Source organism: Vombatus ursinus, unplaced genomic scaffold (genome assembly GCF_900497805.2).
Source record: "Vombatus ursinus unplaced genomic scaffold, bare-nosed wombat genome assembly UNPS02014798.1, whole genome shotgun sequence".
NCBI classification, from domain to species: Eukaryota; Metazoa; Chordata; class Mammalia; order Diprotodontia; family Vombatidae; genus Vombatus; species Vombatus ursinus.
Genome location: NW_020954576.1, coordinates 10,089,464 through 10,113,396, shown reverse-complemented (window position 1 = coordinate 10,113,396; position 23,933 = coordinate 10,089,464). Strand labels below are relative to the sequence as shown.

Sequence of the window (23,933 nt, the reverse complement as noted above, 5' to 3'; positions counted from 1 at the left end):
TTTACTATCACCACTTTTCCTAAAAACTTCCAAAACAAACGCCATGTAACTCTGCTAAGGCTTTCTGAAGTATGTGTTCCAACAGGAAATAGATATTTATGGTTTGGCAGTGGCAGTGACATAATGCACTATTTCAGAGTACAATTCATTTACTTACAACTCTGTAATGAAAATCTTGGCCATACTAATTTTTGATTAGTTTCAATGGATTTAGAAATATGCAATTGGAATTATATTCACATTCAATGCAAGGGTCAAGTAATCATAATAGATTTTTTTTTTAACAAACAGGTTCCAAGCATCTTGTCAACTCATAAAAGCAGTTACGAACTATGCCTTTTTTAAAAAATGGTGTTTAATAAAAAGGTACTCCTCTTGAAAATAAAAATCAAGGGATCTATGGCCTGATAGAAACAATTTCAGCAATTCACAACATGCTGAATTTCTCATTACAAAGATCCTAAGAATGCTTGTGGGGGACAGACACTGTTTAGTTGCCTGGTAGCATCTATGGTTATTACAAACATAGACATGAATCCTTAGCATGGATAGACTTTGTCAAGGGAAGCTCAGGCAAAGTTTGTTGCTCGCTTATTTATAAAAGACCACTGCTTTTCCCCACAGTCCGTGACTCCTAGAAAAAACTGTGCCTCAAATATTGCTTATTTAAAATTACATTTTTACAGAGCTGTTTAGTACCTGACACAGAAAAACAATCACAAGTAGTTTTTGAGAATCATTTAACATGAAATTATACAAATAAAATTTGTATAAACACAGATCCACATTTGTCATAACACAGATGGCAAAGGACAAAGCAAAAACAAGAAAACTAAATTGACTGCTATATACAATTGGACACGGTTGTGTCATGTATACTAAAAGTCTTTTACAAAATAGTCAGCTCAGATCAATAGAAGACCATTCTCCATTCAATGTTGTCATCCCACAAGATAGGCTGCTGTAGCATCTGCTCCTGTTTTCTCTGTGTCCTCCTTTAACATAGCTGGTAATTGTTTTGGTGATCACCACCCCCTCAGGATGCTTTGCCGTATGTGCTTTGTTATCCGTTGTAGTCTGTATATCCCTGTCCATATCCATAGTTCCCAATATAATCATGTCTGCCAGTAGCCACCATAGTTTTGATCACCACCATAGTTACTATTGTAATTTCCATATCCTTGATCATAGTCGTGATTAAATCCTTGGTTCTAGTTTTGGCCCTGACCTCTGCCATGGCCCCTAGCCCCACCTCTCCCATCCTCGTCCTCCAGCTGCAGTGCCTCTTGCTTCTTTCTGTTGTCGCTGTTGCTACCTGCATACCTCTTTGGGCCAAGTAACTTTGATTTCACCCTTACCAGAACCAATCTGACGATATCTGTTTTCTAATAATTTCTTCACTGGTTCTTCATCTGTATATATGATAAAACAAAATTCTCTTCTTTCATTTTTTTTTTTTGTTCATAGGAAGTTCAGTATTCTCAGTCTCTCCAAATGCTCCAAAATATTCTTTGATTTGCTCTTCAGATGTATCTCAGCTCATTCGCCAACAAATATTTTTTGGGGGGCTCCTTTCCTTTTAAAGCATTAACCCTTTTGGGATCTATTAACTTGCCATCCAGCTTGTGTTCTTTAAGTTCGAAGACCTTATTGACACTGGCAGCATCTTTAAAAAGCACAAATCTGAATCCCCTCCATCTTACCCTGGAATCTGTTTTAATTATGCAGTCTACAACTTCTCCAAAAAGAGACAGGTATTTCAGTGAGCTCTTTCTTGCTCGTATCCTAGCTGAGCCTTCCAATAAACATTTTACCATCATCCTGTTATTTCTTGCTGGCATTGATTTTAGAGTTCTTGGTGAACTCCATGTTGCTGTACTTGATCACATCTTCCATGGTCGGGTTGTAGGTAGGGGTCAGGTGGTGCTGAGAGGGAACAGCAGTTTCCGGGTTGTGTGGAGCTAGATTTAAAATGAGGGTAGAAGAGCTCAGTGGTACTCTTGAATGCCAAAGACCCCAATTTTGTTTTTTAAGGAGTTCTTCTCTTCAGTGGATTTTTATGCCTCTTTTACCATTTGGCCTATTCTGTTTTTAAAGTGTTATTCTGTTTTTAAGGTGTTACTTTCCTCAGTATTTTTTTGTGCCTCCTTTACCAAGCTGTTGACTTTTTTTTCATGATTCTATCGCATCACTCTCATTTCATTTCCCAATTTTTCCTCTCTTATTTGATTTTTAAACTCCCTTTTGAGCTCTTAAAGAAATTCTTTTGGAGCCTCAAACCAATTCACATTATTCTTTGAGGCTTTGAATGTAGCAGTTTTGACTTTGTTGTCTTCTTCTAAGTTTGTATTTTGATCTTCCCTGTCACCATAGTAACTTTCTATGGCCAAGTTATTTTTTGTTTTTAATGTTTTCCAGACTATTTCCTGACTTTTAACTTTATGTTAAAATTGGGCTTTGCTCCCAGAGTGGAGGGGACACTGTCTCAATTTTCAGAGGTTTTTGTGCAGCTATTTTCAGAGCTAGTTCTGGGGGTCTGTAAGTTTTCAGTTTTTTCTAGGTGGTATTATCTAAGGAGAGGTGTGTTTACTACTCTTCTGGCCTGTGCTGTGGTCTATGAGCAACCACAAGTACTCTTTTTTGCTTTAGAACTTTGACTATAGTCCCTGCTCCCTTTTGGCTGCAAGCTGTAGTGTGCTGGTATTCTTTCTTGCCCTGAGACTGTAACCCAGGATTTCGACTCAGATCTGAGTATGGGCAGTGCAACAGAGTCCTGCACCAAGTGTTAGCAAAGGGACCCCAGTAATCTCCTTCTGATCAGTTGTCTGATCCCTTGACTATTTGTGGGCTGAGAGCTCTGGATGCCCTCAAAGTTCAGTGAAGAAACTTTGAAAATGAGTTGTGTTTGTCAGTTTGTATTGGATATATGTTTAGAATAAGTTTTATGAAATACAATAAAAAAATGAAAGTCTTGGAGTTTGTAATGAATGAAATGTATTTGTGTGTAGTTAGTATTAATGGGAATCTAAATTGTTAATGTAAATGTCTTTCTTGCTATCAGTTGTCTCTCTTCAGTTCTTTTGGTTGATGTTAAATGTTTTTTAAGTGAATTGGGGGAGGGGGAGTTCTTAATTAAGTAGATGTCCTTAAAAAGAGTTGAAGTACTTTTTGTAATAATGTACTCAATCAACAGTGGTTACTAAATGATAATTTAACCAGTAGGTGGTCAAGTACAGTAATTGCTTAAAAAGTAGGTCCAATTTTATGAATATTTAAGACAGTCATTGTTTTTTTTTTTAAATTTGCAACCTTAGAAATGCCAAATAAAATGAGCATTTCAGTATACATAGTATATCAAAAAAGAGCCTTATATAGGAAATGGAATCTCTTATGTACAACTTGCTTTTCTTTTTAAGTATATAATAAATTCACATTCATTTTCAAAGCTATTGTACTTGCCTATTCTCTTCTGTGCATTAAAAAAATGCTTCAGTGACCATTTGGCCTTTTTTTTTTTTTTTTTTTGGAGTACCCTAACCTGTAGCTCACTTCTCACTCCCACTTTGCCAAATTGGAAAACTAAAGGAAAAACAAAATCTTGTTAACATATATGATATTAAGCAAAAAAAAAAATTTTTCATATTGTTTGAAATTTTATGTCTTAATTCTGCATCTGGAGTCCGTTGCTCCTCTGTCAGGAGGGTGTGCTTCATCATTGGTAGGTCCTCTGGAATCTTGATTACTTATTGCATTGGTCAAAGTTCTTAAGTCCTTCAAAGGTGTTTTACTTTGCAGTGTTGAGTTGTTATTGTATAAATTGTTCTCCTGGTTCTGCTGACTACATTTCTTCCTTGTTTTTTTTTTTTTAAACTATCGCTTTTTTCATTTCTTATAGCACAGTAACATTCCATTCCATTCATATATATGATAATTTGTTCAGCCATTCCCAATTTGATGAGCATTCACTTTTGTTTCCAGTTCTTTAACAAAAAGAGTTTCAATTATATGTAATCAAAATTGTACTTTTTATCTTCCGTGATCCTGTGATCCCTTATTTGGTTGTAAACTCTTCCACTATCCATAGATGTGAAAGGCATTTTCTTCCTTGCTTCGCTAATTTGTTTATGATGTGACTTTTAATATATGTCATGTAAATGTTTGGAGCTTATTTTGGTATTGCTGTGAAATACTGGTCTTCATGCCATACCTAATTTTTGCCAAGCTGCTTTCCATTTTTCCCAGCAGTTTTTGTTGATTAATGAGTCCTTACCCCTGTAGTTGTGGTCTTTGAATTTATCTACACTGATATTACCATGGTGTTTGTTTTTGTAAGTTAGGTACCTAATTTATTCTACCAGTGGACCTCTCAGTTAAAAAAAAATTAACCTCTTTTTTTTTTAATCAGCAGCAAATCATTTTGATTATTACTTCTTTGTAGTATAGTTTGAGGTCAGGTATTGCTAGGCAACTAGGTGATGCAGTGGATAGAGTGTGGAACCTGGAGTCAGGAAGACCGGAGTTCAAATGTGGCCTCAAACTTTTGCTAGCTTATAACCCTAGCCAAGTCACTTAACTTGCGTCTGCCTCAATTTCCTCAACTGTAAAATGGGAGTAACAGCACCTATTTCATAGGGTTGTTGTGAGGATCAAATGGAATAATATTTGTAAACTACTTAACACAGTGCTTGACCTAGAGTGATTAATATATGATTGTTCCTTCTCCTCTCCTCACATCTCTGTTTCTCACTCTCACTTATCCCACATCTAAAACACTGTCAAATATTGTTCTACCTTTGTAACATCTCTCATAAACATACCTTTCTCTCCACTCACACTCATAACCCTTAGTTGGTCCAACTAATACTTGAACAAGAATCTTTCCTACAGTATCTGAAAAGTGGACATCCAGCTTCTGTTTCAAGATTCTTAGTTGTGGGGGACTCACTGCTTCTTTTATCTTTCATCTAATCTGTTTTCATCAGAATGAAAATAGTTTAAGGGATTGTTTGTTGCCTTTTTGTTTTTGTGTTCCTAACCCAGTATGGTGCCTTGCACTTAGAGTGATAGAGTACTTAAAAAATATTTTGATATTTTTGTGATATTTCTGGTACTCCTGAGTATCTCCAATATCTATGAAGTTAAATTTATCTCATAGGATCATACACCTAGAATTGGAAAGAACCTTAGAGGTCATCCAATCCAACTCCCTCATTTTACAGGTGAGAAAACTAAGGCCCAGGAAGGCTAAATGATTTGTCCAGGATGACTGAGTTAGTAAGCACCAGGTCTAGTGCTAGTGTTCTTTCTGCTGTACCATGCTGCCTCTTTGTTTATTATACATAAATTGTTATACATACTCTGTGTGTTTGTTTAAAGTGATATGAGGAAATGATTATTTTTGTTACCCTTCTTTTTAGACATTGTCTTCTGTGAATTATGATGCTTTTTTGCTGGTACTGTGTCCTGGGATGTACTGGCTACTTTTTGTGGTATGTAGCTTAGCAAACATTTAAAAATTTTGTAGAATTCTCTCTAATGGGAAAACTCCAAATAGGTAACAGACTAGAGCACCAGGCTTGGAGTCAGGAAGATCTGAGTTTAAATCTGGCCTCAGACAACTTAACTAGCTGTGTGACTCTGGGCAACTCACTTCACCCTGTTTGCCTCAATTTCCTCATCTGTAAAATGAGCTGGAGAAGGAAATGGCAAACCACACCAGTATCTTTGCCAAGAAAACCCCAAATGGGGTCGTGAAGTTGGACACAATCAAAAACAATTCAATAGCAACAAAATTATTAGGGTTTTAAGTTAACAAAACCATGTTGATATGTGGAAAAACTTTTATGGTTTGAGAACATTTTCATTATCCTTTCCAAAGTTATCAATGTATTGTTTTAATCATGTAAGAGAAAACAATACTTTTTATGTGTACCCTGTATTAAGTAAGTCAGTAAGCATTTATTATGTACTTGGTATGTGTGAAGCTGTATGGTAAATGCTGATACAATGAAAAGCAAAAATACAGACCTTACACTTTAGGACCTTGCATTCCAATGGGGAGAGACAGCATTTAAACAACTTGGAAGATATGAGATATATACAGAGTAGATGGAAGGCAGCTGGGGTGGGGGGGTAAAGTTACAGGTTGGCCTTGAAAAGCCTTCTGGAATAGGTAGGATTTGAAATGAATCTTGAAGGAAACCATGAAAACTAAGAGATAGTGAGATGGTAGAGCATTCCAGGTGTGGAAGCACCTAATACAAAGGCAGAGAAAGAAGGAGATAGTGTTGTGTTTGAGGAAATGTAAGTAGGCCATTGTTCTGTAATATGGAAGGCACAGAGGAGAATAAAGTGTAAAAGAAAACCAAAAGCATATGAAAAGGCCAGGTTATAAAAGCTTTAAATGCCAAACAAGATTCTACTTGATCTTTGAGGTAATAAGGAGCCAGTGGAATTCATTTGGTGAGGGTGGGGCATGACATGGTCAGAAGTATGCTTTAGAAAACTCACATTGGGGAAAAAAAAAGTCACCTTGGTGGCTGAGTAAAGCATGGAGAAGATGAGGCAGGGAGACTGTTCAGAAGGCTATTGCAATAGTCAAGCAAGAATTGATTAAGATTATGGTTATGTGAGTGAAGTACATGAGTGTGAAAGATGTTGTAAATGTAGAAAGGACAAAGTTTTGACAGTGGTTTGGATATGTGGGGTGAGTCAGTTGAGGATGAGGGGAAAGAGAAAAGGAACAAGTGTTTATTAAGTGCCTACTATGTACTAGCCACTGTACTAAGTAATCTATAAATATTACTTCATTTGATTCTTACAGTAACTCTGGGATATAGGTGCTCCTATTGTTCCTATTTTATAGTTGTGGAAACTGAGGCAGAGGTCAAGTGACTTGCCCAGGGTCGGATAGCTAGTAGTGTCTGAGGACACATTTGAACTAATTTGAACCAGGAGTCTTCCTGACTCAGGCTCGGTGCTCTATCCACTGCACTACCTAGCTGCTTTTAATGCCTCTGAAGACAACAAAGTAGTGAGCCTGAGTTACTAGGTGAATGGTGGTGCTCCCAACACTATTATCAAAGTTGAGAAGCTTAGGGTAGAGGATTAGAGATGGGTGATCATTTCTGTTTTGAACATGCTGAGTTTGAGAGACCTATGAAACATTCAATTTAAGATATGTTACTGGAGCCCAGGAGAGAAACTATGGCTGGATATATAGGTCTAGGAATCATCTGCATAGAGATGTTAATTGAAACCATGGGAGCTAATGAGATCGTCATTTGAGAGAGTATAGAAGGAACAGAGAACAGAGTCTAGAAAAGATCTTTTGAAGGACATGAGTGGTTAGTGGGTATAACATAGATAAAGACCCAGCAAAGGAGGTAAGAGCAGAACCGAGAGGGAGCAGTGTCATGAAAATCTAGTGAGGAAAAGAACATCCAGGAGAAAGTGATCAGCAGTCAGATGCAATTGAGAGGTCAAGAAGGATGAGGATTGAGAAAAGGTTATGAGATTTGGCAATTAAATCATTGGTAACTTTGGAGAGGGCAATTTCAGTTGAATTATGGAGTAAGAAGTCTGTTGAAAAGTGTTTAGAAGAATGTGAGAGAGGAAATGAGAGAAGTTACTTAGTGAAAGTTATAGAGGGAAGTGTCACCCTGACCAATGAGTCAGGGGATGGGAGGACATGTGGTACTGGACACTGTTTGTGGCAGACCCACATCTCAGCAATACCAAAAGATGGAAGGAGTGAGACAGGAGATTTAAGAGGAAAGAAAGTTTTTCATTCTAGGGCAGGCATTTCAAAGGACATATGGAAAGGACAGGAAGTTCTCAAATGGAGACTTGGGGGAATAGAGTTGAGGTGGTTAGCTGTGAGGGAATGTCAGATTGGGGAAGTGAAATGGAATCATTGGCTACATTAGTAGCCAAATCTTAAGTATCACTGTAATAGGTCAAGTATAAGGAATTAGGAATGTGTTAACTATTGAAGAGTGAGTCTATGTATAGTATCAATTATAGGAGAGAGGCTCTTTGAGAATAGCATGAGTTTAGACTTACTAAAGTCTCCCTTGAGGTTTATTTTGGTGGCAAAGTGGTGATACTTTATGCTGTGAGGCTCCAGGAGGCCTGCCTTACAAGTAGGAACAGTCAGAAGTATGGGAATGTTTTCAGGTAGCTGGGGCTCTTTGCTAGCCTAGGAGAAGGCCCTGGGAAGCGAAACAATAAGTCTTGTCCTCAGAGGATGTTGGGATGCTAGAGATGGTCCTGCAGCAGGAAGGCACTGCAGAGGGAGGTAACACAGCGAATACCTACCTGCATGATGTTCTGGAGAGAAGTAATAAAGGCATTGGCAGACTTCAGTTTATTTTGTCCAGAGGGAAGAAGAAACATTGTTTCACAGGGCATTTAGCTATCTCTTATTTTGTTACTTGTGATGTGTTTTTACAAAAAGACCGCTACTAATGTTAATTGTTACTTGTGTTACAGAGAATGAGGATATAGACAAATTCCATGTAGAATCTCTAAGACTTTCAGTCAATATATTTTTTAATAACTTTATTGCAAAGGCAGGTATGAACATATGGGGAAAAAACTCAGTACTCTGCTGGTTTGGATCTGTCAGAGACAAATTTATTAATTATGATATTCCAAGTATTTGTGCTAAGAGAGAAAGAAATTTAAAAGAGAGAGATCCAGCTTGCTTTGGAATATCTCTCTGACTTGAACTGAAGGGTTTTAGAACAAAGACAAATATCTATAGTCAAGATTAAACAAGGGTACAAAGTTTAGGTTAGAGTTTTTGATTCATTAAACAGAACAATAACATCTTAACTTCAGTAACACCCTAGAGAATAATATTCCTAAAACATTCAATCCTTTATTAATTTTCCTAAAGCCATTCAATCCATCTTTATTAATTTTCCTAAAACCATTTATTCCCTCGAAGGACTTCCTTTCTTCCTGGTCAAAGGTGAATTCAATGCTTCTGTTAATAGAGTTAATTAAAATATGTTTTTATTCTTAATTTGATCAATACACTAATCAGTTTCAGGGACTACTTCTTTCTGAGCTGATCTGTACTCTTCTTTTGGAAACTCATTAGGTCTTGGATAAAGATGTTACAAAAGATTTTATAACAGGAAACCTCCTTGGCATTTACAGTGAAAGAAAGACTAAGAATGTTTCCGTTGATCTGACTCTAAAAGAACTTCAAACTAGGGTACTGATATATTATTTTCTTAATATTTCTAAAAGAGTTTGGGGATGGGGCATAGGGGAGGCATAATATGCTTTCATAGGCATATGAAATGATAATGTTGAAGATAATGTTGAAAAATAGAGCTCATGAATAAAAAACGGGAGACCAAAGGCTCATGAGCACTTTCTCTGACTGAAGTGTTGGGAGGCAATGAACATGACAAATATAAAATAGTAACTTGACAAAAGATGAAATTGATTGTATTTTACTGGCAGGAACAAATTAGCTGCTAATATGGGAGTCATTTCTTAATTGACCACTTGTTAAATTAAGATAAAAATCAATACCAAACTTGGAGAAAAACTAAAAGCAAGAAGATATGGTGCTATTGAGGCAAATCTGAGTTTACCTGTTTAAATGAACTGCTTGTGCTAAATAAGGGGAAATGGATAAAATAACAGAAATTGAAACGTAGTATCATTATTTTTTAAAAGGAAGCTCAACTATTGAAAATCCTATGCTCCAGTGAAGAGATCAAAAGACCTTAGAAACCTTTTGGTCATCAAGCACTTGCTTCCTTTGCCAAGTAGACTGTTTTAAAAGCCAAAGACGGCACTAATTTAGAACAGAAACAGATTTGTAAAACACTACTTAGGGGAGTGGAAGAAAAATTGACTTGAAAATCCCCTCATTAAACAATAAAAAACTATGGAAGAAGGAAATAAGTTTGTTAAAAAAAAAAAAGTTGGCAACTGACATAGTGGTTCCAGATTACTTCAAGAGCTTTTCAGGATGAAACTGGAAGAAAAGCTGTGACTAGACAGAAGTAGAAAAGATCTATGAAGATTTTTTTAAATGAACATTTCTCTGTTAGTGATAGAACCATTTCATTTGGACTCACAGTCTTTGGGAAATGACACTAAGGAAAAAGATGGAAGAACAGCTGGACTAAACTAAATATATGCAGAGGAGATCCTTGTTGAAGGCTATATGATGCAGTTATAAGGGTGTTTAGGGATCAGTTCTCAGGGTATCTGAAATATGGAAAGATGCCAAGTATTGTTTAAAAAAAGTTCTGGTTTTTCAGTGGCGAATATCTCCCCGTACCAACATGCCTCTTGCGAAAGACCTCCTGCACCCCTATCCCGAGGAGGAGAAGCGGAAGCACAAGAAGAAGCTCTTGGTGCAGAGTCCGAACTCGTATTTCATGGACGTAAAGTGCCTGGGGTGCTATAAAATCACCGCTGTGTTCAGCCATGCACAAACAGTGTTTCTCTGTGTGGGGTGCTCCACTGTGCTCTGTCAGCCTACTGGAGGAAAGGCAAGACTTACAGAAGGATGCTCCTTCAGATGGAAGCAGCATTAATGACTGAATCAAGATGATTGAGAAACTGTAAAGAATAAAACAAATTTTATACAAAAAAAATTCTGCATCACATGAGTAATTAATAAACTATATTCCTGCTTCCTATCTCTGCAGATTTCTTGTGAGACTCAGCTGCATCCTTGATGAAAACATGAAAAGGAAATAATCAGGTTTTCACAAATGATAGTCCATATGGACCACATCTTTGCAATCAAACAGTTACTGAAAGGTGTAGAGAAATAACATCACATTGTATTTGTTATTTGTAACTATAACAAAAGGATTTGGTTTAATAAAACAAAACACCACCTAAAAGACTGCCTTCCAACAATGAGTCTCATGCATCTGTCAGAATTAGATTCTTTGAAATATGTGACAGCAAAGATAACTTTGATAACTCTCTAATCATTAATATCAGTAGTCACCTTTGTTTGCCAAAAGTGTTGGCCACTATTGTGGAGGCTATTTAAAACACAAATGGAAGAGGGATTTTCTATGGATATTGTAGTTCAGGGGTGGAGAACCTGCGGCTTTGAGGCGACATGTAGCTCTCTAAGTTCTTGAGTTTGGCATTTTGACCAAGTCCAAGTTTTACAGAACAAATCCTTTTATTAAGGAGATTTGTTCTATGAAGTTTGGATTCAGTCAGAGGGCTGCACTTGAGGATCTAAAGGGCCACATGTGGCCTCAAGGGAGCAGGTTCCCCACCCCTGCTGTAGTTTGTAAGATGTTTCTTTTTGCATATGACTTTGTATGATTGCTTCAAACCCTAAAAAGATTTCAGAGCCTCCTAAATGAGAGAAGTCATGCAAAAAAAGAGTTTGGTCCTACTCTCTGTTCAGGGAAAACCAAGTTGATGACTATGAAACACAGTTGGAGGGCAGCTAGGTGGTATTGTGGATAGAGCACTGGGCCTGGAGTTGGGAATGCTCATGTTATATGATATACACAATATGTCTATGGGTATGGAGTAATTCATATAACATCTTATCTATCTGTTATATAATATATTACCTTCTAATATATATATATATAATATACATAATCTTCTCATGCCTCTTTGTATTGATGACATTAATTGTTCCTTATAGCACACTAATAATCTATTGTCTATGTTAGAGTAACTTCACTCATGGTCATACAAATTGTACAAATCAGGGTGGTACTTGTAACTCAGGTCTGATTACTAACATAATTTCCAGTTGCTTCTAGAATGATTGGATCAATTCACAGCTCCAACACAGTAATGCCTATATTTTTTAACGTTAGTATTCTTCCTGTGATGCTGTATATCTGTGAGTCATGGAATATTATAGTCTCTGATGAAGTGAAATTGAAGGTCACCTAAAGAGCATTGAAGAGGCACATGTCAAGTGTGAGCAGCTTGTAATGCATTATTTGTACAGGAGAAGTTGTATGAAGGGTATATAATTAGAAAGGAGGTGACTTGGTCATATGAGAAGAAGGTAGATGGTCAGCATGTTTCAGTAGAATCCATGCGGTATTGAAAGTTGTAAAGGAAGTCTCCCACCATGTTGGATGGATCCCCTGGCGATGATTTTAGAGGAAAATATGGACAAAAGTCACCCAGGTTAAGAAAGTCTATATTGTTTGTGATAGACCAGGCCTGCACAACACACAGTGCAAAAGATTTCAGACAGCCCACCCTGCTTAACCAACCTTCTACTAGTCACTGTTGTGCCCATCATTTAACTTGGTAGGTAGATTGCCACTGTGCACTCTCTCCTGTTTGTCACTTGACACAGCCAACCATTGCCTATCTGTCTCTGGTCTGAGAGGAGCGAGAGTCATGTCTTTCTGCTGTGTTTTTGGTTGTTACTGGTGTTGTACAGGGACAAAGTGAGTGCAGCCACAGGCTGAGAGCAGCCACACATCAATGCAGCTGTTGCCCACTATATGATGAGAGGCAAGGGCTTCTTCCCCTCCCTCGCTGCACAGCCACCCTCCAAGTTACATGAGTGTCTGGTGCTTCCTCCAATATCAGACCCTCAGTTCAATTATGTCTTTGTATGTGAGCAGTTGCTGTGGAGATTTTTTGGTTCTAACATTAAAGTTTTTGGGGGGGCTTTGTAAAATGGGTGATAAAAAGAAAAGGAAGATTGAATCAGAACATAGAGTATTTAATCCGGAGTGGACAAATAGATACTTGTTTACTTACACGACAGACAGAATATTATGCCCTGTTTGCTGAGAAGCAATAGCCGGTCCAAAGGAATGCAATCTTTATCGCCATTTCATATCAAAACATCCTGACTTAAGCAAATTGGACACCAATGAAAAACAAATTAAAGGTTCCGAATTGTTGAAAGATCTCAGTGGGGAGCAATGGTTTTTCAAGAAAGTAAACTCAGAAAATGAGGTGGCTACTAAGATTAGTTTTCAGATTTCTAAAGAAATCAATTTCAAACATGATTCCTGAGTACAATAAACTGATTGCTGACAAGAAGTGTAATACGTCCTATTAACTAAATGTAAACAGTAAGAAAACCTGAAAAACTATTAAAACTTGTGCCACTTAGCAAAGTATTTTTTAACATTAATGTGATTTCATGATAAATAAAAATTGATATTAATTGAAATTTCCCTTTTAAAAAATATAGTTTGTTTGCAAAATAGTTTAATCATTAATTATACCTTTACTTGGAAAGTGAGCCTCTGTCTGTGGCCCAGAGAAGTTTAGTCTATTTTAATTTTGGCCCCTATGTAATGCCAAGTTGTATAGGTCTGTGATAGACATTATTGGAGAAAATACCTACATCACTGAAATTATAGATCCATTTAAGTATCAAAGTAAGAAGAAATCTTAAACTTTTATTTTAAACTATCGGATGAATACTTTTTATGAGGCTTTCAGTTGAAATCAAAAGCATATAATTTATCAGATAACAGGGCTTGAATTCAAGTTTTTATTGGATTTTAGATTTTTTAAAAAACCATAATCAGAACAGAAACCCATGAACGTAAGCGGGGACCACTTATTAGCCTTCTGGTTGGCCTTCTTAACCTCAAGTCTCTCCCCTTTTTCCAGTTCATCCTCCACTTAGCTATCAAAGTGGTATTCCTCTAGTGCAGTTCTGGCCATGTCTCATGTCCTCAGTAAACATCAATGGCTCCCTATTACCTACTGAATCAAATATAAAATCCTGTTTGGCTTTTAAAGCACTTCATAACCTGATCCCTTCCTACCTCCATGTACTTTACAATCCAGTGACACTTGACTTTTTGGCTGTTCCTAAAATAAGACACTCTATTTTCTGACTCTGCTGTTTCACTGGCTGCTTTCTTACCTAGAATTCTCTCCCTCCTTACCTTTGCTTCGTGGCTTCCCTGGCTTCATGCAAATATCAGCTAAAATCCTCTCCTGTAAGAAGCTTTTTCCCAGTCTTCCTTAATGTTAGTGCTTTCCTTATGATATGATCTCCAATTTATCCTGCATATATCTTGTTTGTGCATCATTGTTTGCATGTTGTCGCTCTCCATTGGATTGTGAGCTAACTCCTCGAGGACAGGGACTGTTACGGCCTTTTGCATTCCTAGAACTTAGTACAATACCTAGTGCATAGTAGGTGCTTAATAATGCTTATTGGCTTGAATTTTTAAACATTTTATTTAATTTTCAGTTCTAAATTCTCTCCCTCTCTTCAACCTTCCCCCAGCCATTGAGAGGGTAAGGCATATGATACTCATTACACATATGAAATCATGCAGAACACTTTTTTGCAACTCTGAGTCTATCGGTTTTCTCTCTAGAGGTGGATGGCATTTTTCATTATGAGTCTTTTTTGGAATTGTGGTGAATCATTGTATTGATCAGAGTTACTAAATCTTTCACAGTGTATTATCTTTACAATATTGCTGTAACTGTTCAAATTGTTCTTTTGGTTCTTCATATTTCACTTCGCATGTGAACTTCAGTTCACATAAATCTCAGGTTTTTTGCAACCATCTCCTTCATCATTTCTTATAGCACGTAACATCTATCACATTCATGTGCCATTAATATATTCAGCCATTTCCTACTTGATGGGCACTTCTCTTGTTCTCGCCCTGTCCTCTCTTAGTTTTTAATTCTTTGCCACCACAAAAAAAGCTGCCATAAATATTTTTGAGTGTGTGAGTTTTTCCCTTTTTTTTTTTTTTAATCTCTTTGGGGGTATAGACCTAAATAGTGGTATTGCTGGGTTAAAGGGTATACACGTTTTCATAGCTTTTGGGGCATAGTTCCAAATTGTTTTCCAGAATGGTTGGGCTAGTTCACAGCTCCACAGACAGTGCATTATTAGTATACCTATTTTCCCACATCCCCTCCAGTGATGGTCATTTTCCTTTTCTGTCATCTTAGCCAATCTTACAGATATGAGGTGGTACTTCAGAGTTGTTTTAATTTTCATTTCTCTCATTATTAGCCATTTAGAGCATTTGTTTCATGTGATTGTAGATGGCTTCGATTTCTTCACTGAAAACCATTCATATTCCTTGACCATTTATCAATTGTGATGGCTCTTATTCTTATAAATTTGGCTCAGTTCCCTGTATATATTTTAGAAATGAGACCTTTATCAAAGAAACTTGCTGCAAAGACTTTCTTCCCCCAGTTTCCTGCTTTTCTTCTGATTTTTGCTGTATTGGTTTTTTTGGTGCAAAAACTTTACTTTTATGGAATCAAAATTATCCATTTTATCTCCCATGAACCACTCTTTTGTTTGGTCATGAAATCTTTTCCCTGTCCATGGATAGACAGGTAATATCTCCCCTGTTCCACTAATTTGCTTATGATATCACTCTTTATGTCTAAATCAAGTACCCATTTTGAGCTTATCTTAGCATGTTGTGTGACATGTTGATCTGTACCTGATTTCTGCCAGACTACTTTTCAGTTTTCCCTGAATTTTTTGTCAAAAGGTTACTATGTTCATTTGCTTCTGTAGATTGTATATATAATCTGTTCCATTGATCATCTGACTCTGTTTTTTATCCAGTACCAAATCGTTTTTGTGATTATAGCTTTACAGTATAATTTGAGATGTAGTACTCTAGGCCCCCTTCCTTTGCATTTCTTTTTCATTGATTCCATTGGTAGTCTTGACCTTTGGTTTCTCCAGATGATTTTTAAAAAGTTTTCTAGCTCTATAAAGTAATTCTTTGGAAGTTTGGCACTGAATAATTAAATTAGTATTGTTATTTTTTGTTATTTTATCTTAGCTTACCCATGAGCAATTAATATTTCTCCAATAGTTTAGATTTTTTATTTGTGTGAAGCGTTGTGTAATTGTGTTTTTGTTGATTTGCTTTTAATAAATCTTTTGGCTCTCATTGAAGATGCTTGAGGATGGAACAAATGGAAACGAAGATATTAAAAGGTTAGTACCAATATTTTCAGTATAGTTTTTGATCAGAAAAACTGATTAAACAACATTATCCATTGTGGAGTCTGGGTTATGGTAAAATTCATATATGCTCAACTAGATACTTTTGTAGTGAAGGAGGAAGAAATGAAGAGTTTCTTTTCTATAGGGTGTTATATACTTCTTTGGCTCAATGCCTAGTTACTATAGTGACAAATGTTATAGAGAATTACAGAATAGGCTTTTGAGTAATGATGGCAATCTGGAAATATTATTCTTCTGGGTTCCTAGCCCATACCTAATATTTTTTGGTCACTTATAGGATTCTACTGCTTACACTGTAAACATTGATCTTCTAATTTGGATTTTGTAGTAAATTAGCCAAGGTTGGTCTTTAGTTTGCTTTTGTTTACCTGTACTTAATGTCTGTGATAAAGGATTTCCCAGGGAAATGAATAGTGTAAGCAAGATGGTAAGAATCTGACTCACTTAAAGAAACAATTTTTAAAATCATATTAGCACATTGATTGTTAATATTATTGACTGGTAATTTTAGCAAAATACAAAATGAATCACAAAAGAAGGAAATTTCTTGTAGCTTGTGAATTATAAATTTTTGCCCTTTCATGGATAAAGGTTTTTCAGGGTTCCATTATAGAAGTCAATGGGATCTAGAGGAATATGAGTATTAAAGAATAGTAACTCCCTTCAGTGGCCAGGCTGCTTCTACTTTGTTTTCTATTTTCTAGTGACCATTTGAGAGAGTGTAGGATCCATTTTGTCTTTGTCTACTCTTAACTTGGGCAGCTAGATGGTGCAGTGAATAGAGTGCTGGGCCTGGAGTCAGGAAGACTCATTTTCCTGAGTTAAATTTGGCTTCAGACACTTATTAGTTGTGTGACCCTGGGAAAGTCACTTGACCTTATTTGATTCAGTTTTCTCATCTGGAAAATGAGCTGGAGAAAGAAATGGCAAACTATTCTTTGCCAGGTATCTTTGCCAAGAAAATCCCAAATGGGGTCACAAAGACTTGGACACAACTGAAAAACGATTGAACAACAACAACAAAAACACTCTTAACTTTTTTTTTCTTTTTGGTGAGGCAGTTGGGGTTAAGTGACTTGCCCAGGGTCACACAGCTAGTATGTGTCAAGTGTCTGAGGTCGAATTTGAACTCGGGTCCTCCTGACTCCAAGGCCAGAGCTCTATCCACTGTGCCACCTACCTGCCCCAACACTCTTAACTTTTGCATTTAGGTCAGATAATCATTGGTGAACAAAACACTAGAACTGGAAGAAGACTTATAAAGAGTTTTGTCCTGCTCCTTCATTGTGATGTTGAGAAAATAATTAATCATAGAGCTAACGTAGAACGTGGTGGATCCTGGACTTGAAACCATATATCCTGACTCCAGATCCTTTTTCTTTACTATTCTAAAAAGTCTCTTGGAATCATAACTACTAAAAGTGCCTCCAGTAGTTTTTTTCTTGTAGTTTATTGAAAAGAATGAGAATGGGCAAGGAACACACTCAGGGAATTATAAGAAGACTTTTTAACTGAATTTTAGGAGTGTGTCATAGTATAATGGAAAGAATCCTGACTGGGGTCAGAGGACCTGGATTCATATCCAACCTTCTCATCCTAATCCCTGTGTGACTTTGGGCAAGTTTCTTAACCTCCCTGGGCTTCAGTTTCCTTTTCTGTAAAATGAGGGGGTCTAAATTGATAAACTCTGACAATACTTCCAACTCAGACCAATCTATGTGCCAGACACTGCTGTGTTCTGGTAATATAGATACAATGAATGAAACAATCCCTACTTAAAAGGAGCTTACATTTTAAAGGAGAGTAGTACTTATGTAAGTAGATATTAGAATAAATTAAATATATTATGTAAACAGCCTTTATTTTTTAAGGGGAACTTGTATACTCATTACTGACAGAGAGGGGAAACCATCTTGTGTAGATAGTTATGTTCTCAAAACTTTCATAGTCAAGTAAGAACTGTACATTGATGCATAGTGTGACCCCCAAAATAATTTTTGTAAGCTGTAAATCTGACCATGTCACAACTCTGATCAAAAGCTTCCATGACTTGCTATTACCTTTATGATAAAACTACAAACTCTTCAACCTGGCATTTTAAGGCTTTCCACAAACTAGATTTAACATTTCATTTTACTTCCTGCCAATTCTGGGAATCATTTTAAGAGAGACCTTGATAAGCTGGAGATTTTCCAGTGGCAGGCAATCGAGATTTTTCAGGGCTTTAAATTATGAATATCTGTTAAAGTAACTGATGATGTTAAACTGAAAGAAAGGAAGGGAAGCTTATATACATGTTATACACCTAATACGTGCTAGGCACCGTGCTAAGTGCTTTTTACAAATATTTTCTCATTTGATCCTCAAAACAACCTTTTGAGGTAGGTCAAGAAATAATTGATGCTTATTGAAATATTTGACATGCTGTCACATGAAAAAGGGAATAGATCAACCTTACTTGGCCCCAGAACACAAAACTAGGAGCAGTGGATGAAAGTTGTAAAGGCAAATTTAGGCTTGAGGTGAGGAACAATTTCTTAACAATTTGAGCAGTTCCAAAGTGGAATGAGATGTGATGGATTTACTGTTCTTGGAGGTTTTCAAATAAATACCTGAATGATGGGTATGTCATACTGAGGATTCTTATTCAGGTTTGGGTTGAAGTAGGTGGCTTCTAGACTCACTTTGACTCTGAGATTCAGTGGCTGTGATGTTTTTATTCTGTGTTTCAGCCAAATCTTGTTGTTAGCTCTCCCATAAACTGACATTTCATCCTCTGCCTCCAAACCACTCTTTTTTTATCTCTACCTTTAGAAATCCTCATCTTCTTTAAGCCTCAGCTTAGGTGCTACCTACCTGATTCCCTTTTTAAATCCCTTCTTATGAATGTACTAAGTTCCTTCATCAAATTACATTGAATTTTATTTATTACTGTGCATGTTACATCTCCCTTCCCCCCACAAAGAGGTTCTTAACCTGATACTTGGATCCCTCCATAGAGTCTCATGCTCTGTGAACTTGGATGACAAAAAAGTTGCATCTTTATTTTGCACTATCCTCCCAATGAAATTTAGTATTTCCTTCAATTATGAATGTAGTCAGTAAACATGATTCTGAGAAGGCATCCATAGGCATGACAAGATTTTCAAAGGGTTCCCACAAAATGATGAATATCTGCCCTAGGAGAATCTAAGCTACTTGAGAGTGGAGGCTGTTTATTGTGTGTCTTTGTGTTTCCAGTGCATAGCACAGTGTCTTGCATATCATAGGTACTTCCTGAATGTTTGATGAAATGAATTGCTTGACCTGATGGAACTTCCAAGTTGCCCTTTATATCTAAACTTGCTATAGGTAGAAGGAGGTTTAAAAACTGTTATCAATGTGTCAATTCTTTCATTACCATGTGATCTTTTAATTTATAAATTTGAATCCCTAATGTCTTAGAAATATGCTCTTTTGAGAGCAAGAGGTGAATAGATTTTGTTACTGCTTCTGTTTTTTGGGCAGAAAGCACCAAACATCTTTCTGGGTAGGAGTTCTTAGTAAGTTTACTAGCCAGTAGCCTTTGCTCTTTTGGGTCTTTTATTTTAATCATAGCCTTTTTTTTTTTTTTTTTTTGCCCTTCTACTTTTTCTCCTTATTGTTATCTCATAACTTATGGTAACATGACAGAATGTTGTCACAAGATTTCTGATGGTGAGAAGCCTGATTTTGAAAAAAACCTAATTTTTATATGTGCAAAAAGGTACTTTTAAAAAGGAGATGGGGCTTAGCTTATCAGTTATTGTAACTTAAGCATTTTTCCTTTCTGCTCTTTCTCTGACCTCGTGGGTCTAAACTTGTGCCCTAACCTACCACCATAGTTTGTTTAACCCCCTCCCTTTCCTATAGGACTTTCTTTTTCTTTCAGTTCTGCAGGGATTCCTTACTGTGTTGTGGACACTCTTTCCTTCAATAAGGAGAAAGCTCTTTTATTCTATTTTGAAAGGTAGTTGAGAACTACCATTATGATTATACTTACAGAAAAACAGAAAATAATCTGTTGTTGAATTTTTTGATGTGTGAATTTTTACCCAATACTTACATTTTTTCAATTCTTTCATGCATTTTAAGTTAATTGCATATTCTTTTATGTTTTCATTTTGACATCCGATTATTATCTTCTATCAATGATCAGAAACAATAGAAAATATTTATAAAATGACAATTTTTTACCTTTTAAAATTTAAGTTATTATTTAAAAGTATCTGTTCCTTACCTGTAGATGTTAGGAGTATAGATGTTAGGAGTATACTAAATAGCTTAAAAGAAAAAAAGAAAACCATTTCCACTTGCTAAAATCTTAGTACATTGTGATAGTTTGATTTCATAGAGGTATATTTATATATTGTTCTATAGTCTTCAAAACATATTCCTTATAACAATCCCATGAGTTTAGGTAGTAGTTAATATAAGGCATTATAGAAACTCACAGAGTCTGCAAACTGTAGGCCAGTGAGCTTGACTTCAATTGTTAGGAATAATTCTAGAACAGATCTATTAAAGTGATGGTTGGCAAACATCTAGAAAGGGAAGCAAGTTATTACCAAGAACCAAAATGGCTCAATCAAGAATAAGTCATACCATATCAATCTTGTTTTACTTTTTGAGAGGATAAGAGACTAGTAGATACAGGGAATGTTGTGGATGATTTACTTAGATTTTAATAAGTTTTTGATAAAATGTCTCATGTTGTTATTATGGAGAAAACAGATATGGTTTGGATAATAATTGTGATAATGATAACATTTTTATAGTGCTCTACAGTTTTCAAAATGCTTTACAAATATTTCATTTTATCCTCACAACAAGTCTTTGAGGTAAATGCTGTTTACTATCCTGTTTTTATTGATGAGGAAACTGAGGTAGATAGGAGTGAAGTGACTTGCCTGGGGTCACACAGATAGTAAGTAGCTACAGCTGAATTTGAACTCGGGACTTCTAGATACCAAATCCAGTGCTCTTATCCACTGACTCACCTGACTTATTTAGACAAAAAAATAGTGTGATGAATGGTTGGATGGTCATACTGAGGGAATTGTTATTAATTACACAGTGTATTGGCAAGATATCTTCAGTGGAATACCACAGAGATCTGTGTTTGGCCCTGTGCTGCTTAACTTTTTATTCATGATTTAGATAAAGATGTAGATGACATGCTAATGACAAAAATGTGGTAGTGATAGCCACTAAACTGTACTATAGAGTCTGAATCTAAAAGGAACTCAACAGGCTAGAGCATGGTGCGGAATCCAGTAACATTAAATTCATTAGAGAAATGTGAAGTATTGCACTTGGGGAAAAAAAATAACCACAAGTACAATACAGGTTAAAGCATGTATAGATAGCAGTTCTGGGCAAGATTGGTGAGTTTTAATGGATTGTGAGATGAATATGAGTCAGCAGTGTGATATTATAGCCAAAAAAACTAATGCATTCTTGGGTTGCTATGCTGAATTGAGAGACATAACTTTTAGAACTAATGGGGGGATGATAGACCTATTGTACTTTGTCCTCATTAGACCTCATTTGGAGTACTATGTTCAATTCAAGGTGTGCTACAGTTTTAGAAGGATACTGATTTGTTGTGTTGGAGAATGTTCAGAGGAAGGCAACCTGGAAAGTGGAGAGTCATGAGTTTTTATCACATGAAGACTGGTTCAATTGTGCATGCTTATGCTGGAGAAGGGAAAACTCAGAGGTACGTGATAGCTGTGGTCAAGTATTTGAAGGAATGTCACGTGGAGGAGAGATTAAACTTGTTCTCTTTGGCCTCAGAAGACAGAACCAGAAGGAATGAATTGAAGTTGCTAAGAGAATGATCTTGTCAGGAAAAAAACTTCCCAACAATTAGAGCTGTTCAGAAATAGAAGGTGTTACTTAGAGAGGGGGTGGGTTCTTCCCTCCTTCAAGGTCTTCTAGCAGAGACTGGAAAACCACCTGTTGTGTTGATCAAATGAGATAATATTTGTAATAAAGCGCAGTGGTTGGGATATTGTAGGTGCTATATAAATGTTTATTCGCTTCCCATTCCCCATCTCTTAAAAAATGGAAAATATCTCTGAGAAGGTTTAGGGCTTTTGACATTCATTGACATGACAAGTGAATTCAGATTGCTATTTTAACAGCTAACTGAAATGAGTTCTATTGACAGAATGTAAGTTTTGATAGTCAACAAGCATTTATTTAATGCCTACTCTATATCCGGCACTGTGCTAAGCTCTGGGTTTTCAAAGAAAGACAAAAAGAAATAGTCCCTTTTCAAGGAGTTTATATTCTAATGAAGGAGACAAATTGTAAACAACTATTTTACAAATGATATATTCAGGACACAAGTATTAAGGAATTAGAAAGGCAAGATAGATAGCTTTGGAGCCTAGATTATATTGAATGAATGAATGAAAAAAGCATTGAGTAAGTGCATTATTATATGCAAAGAACTGGAGGATACAAATTAAAAAACAAGACAATTTTGCTGTTGAACTCACATTGTAATAGAGGAGACAACATAAGAGGTTTCAGCTGCAGGCCAAATGGTCTTTCAGGATGTGGGCGAAGAAGGTGATAATGCATCTTCTTTTGTGTTATTTCTATTGATAAAAAACCATATTTGTTTCTGACTTTGAGCCGTTTTACTAGTCCAGGATGATGAAAAGTTTACTTTATGAGTCCTCAGTAGATGTGTCTGCTGAGAGAGCGTGGGGAGAGCATTGAAGTCATTGTGCAGAGATAGTTGGGGTGTTAATATGAGGAAAGACATCTCTCTTAAAATTTTGCTTTAGAGTAGGCCCTTTAATTACTAAGAAAGGTAGTTGGAAACTCTTCCCATTCCGTAGAAGAAATTTTGAGTTCCAAACAACTGACTGTTAAATGAACTTTAGGAACCCAACCCGTAGTTGGGTAGTTGAGGACAACAAATTACATAACATATCTGGTCGTAGACCGTTATTTTGTCTAAAATCAGTGATATTTTTGTTGAGTTTGAACAGGAGATAAGACTAGTGCAGTGTAAATGGAAAAACTCTAGACTTAGTTAACTTGAGCTCTGCTCAGCAAACATTTAAGTTCCTTCTGTGTGTAGAGCCATTATGCTAGGTGATTGAGAAGATAAAAGGTTAGGGTGAGCGTGGTTCCACCTAAAGGACTTTAGTCTAGTGTGGGGGATGGAAACCGAAACAGAAAGTTATAGTACGTATAATATTGCAATAAAAGTGTATTGAGGAATTACAAAATTAAATGCTTTGTGAAATTTGAGGAGGAAAAATTTTGACAACTGAGGAGATCAGATTTAAAGAATTATTCTTGGAGGAATAAAAGGTTTGAGTTGGATGAATGGGTGGAATTTCACTCCTTATCCCTTGAGTAGTGAAGACATTCCAGATTATGGAGTAGCCTGAACATAGGCACAGAGGTATAAAATTGCCGTCCCATGTTCACAGTAGGAAGGGATGATCACAGAGCTCCCTAGTGTGGCTGGAGCATTGAACGTTTAGAGAGAAATAACATGAGATAAGACTGAAAGTTGAGTAAGATAAAGTCAGGTATGAAAGGCCTTGTATTTCTAGGCAAAAGAATTTGAACTTTACTTGGTCAGTCATAATGAGGTGCTAAAGATTTTTGAGTAGAAGAATGGCATGATCTTCTCAATTCAAAGTTATATAATCTGTCATTTTTTCAGTCTTTTCCTATTTAAACTGAAGATGTTTGACCAGCAGAGCTATATAAAATTCCAAGATAACGTATCACAAGTATCTAAAATTGTTATTGACATAGTTTAAATTTTTTCATATCAGCCAATTTTAGCTGTTAGAATTCTTAATATTACAAAATTCTAAGTGTGACTGCTATATCATGGGAAAATGTTTACCTTTGAATTTATGACACTTCTGCATATAGGTGAAACAGATCTTTC

The 23,933-nt window shown here is 36.3% G+C and overlaps 2 protein-coding genes and 1 pseudogene across 6 annotated transcripts in view; 2 read left to right on the top strand and 1 right to left on the bottom strand.

Annotated features, from left to right (window-relative positions):
- Window positions 1-23,933, top strand: part of LOC114049727 (AT-rich interactive domain-containing protein 4B) — a 196,399-nt gene that overhangs the window by 26,217 nt on the left and 146,249 nt on the right. The window lies entirely within an intron of this gene.
- On the bottom strand, window positions 998-1,914 carry LOC114049760 (annotated as a pseudogene).
- Window positions 10,317-10,571, top strand: LOC114049728 (40S ribosomal protein S27-like). Its single transcript, XM_027871111.1, has one exon. The coding sequence runs from the start codon at window positions 10,317-10,319 to the stop codon at window positions 10,569-10,571; it is 255 nt and encodes an 84-aa protein (XP_027726912.1).

Bases quoted from the DNA above. Each gene is read 5' to 3' on its own strand.
- LOC114049728 (XM_027871111.1), top strand. From the start codon at position 10,317: ATGCCTCTTGCGAAAGACCTCCTGCACCCCTATCCCGAGGAGGAGAAG.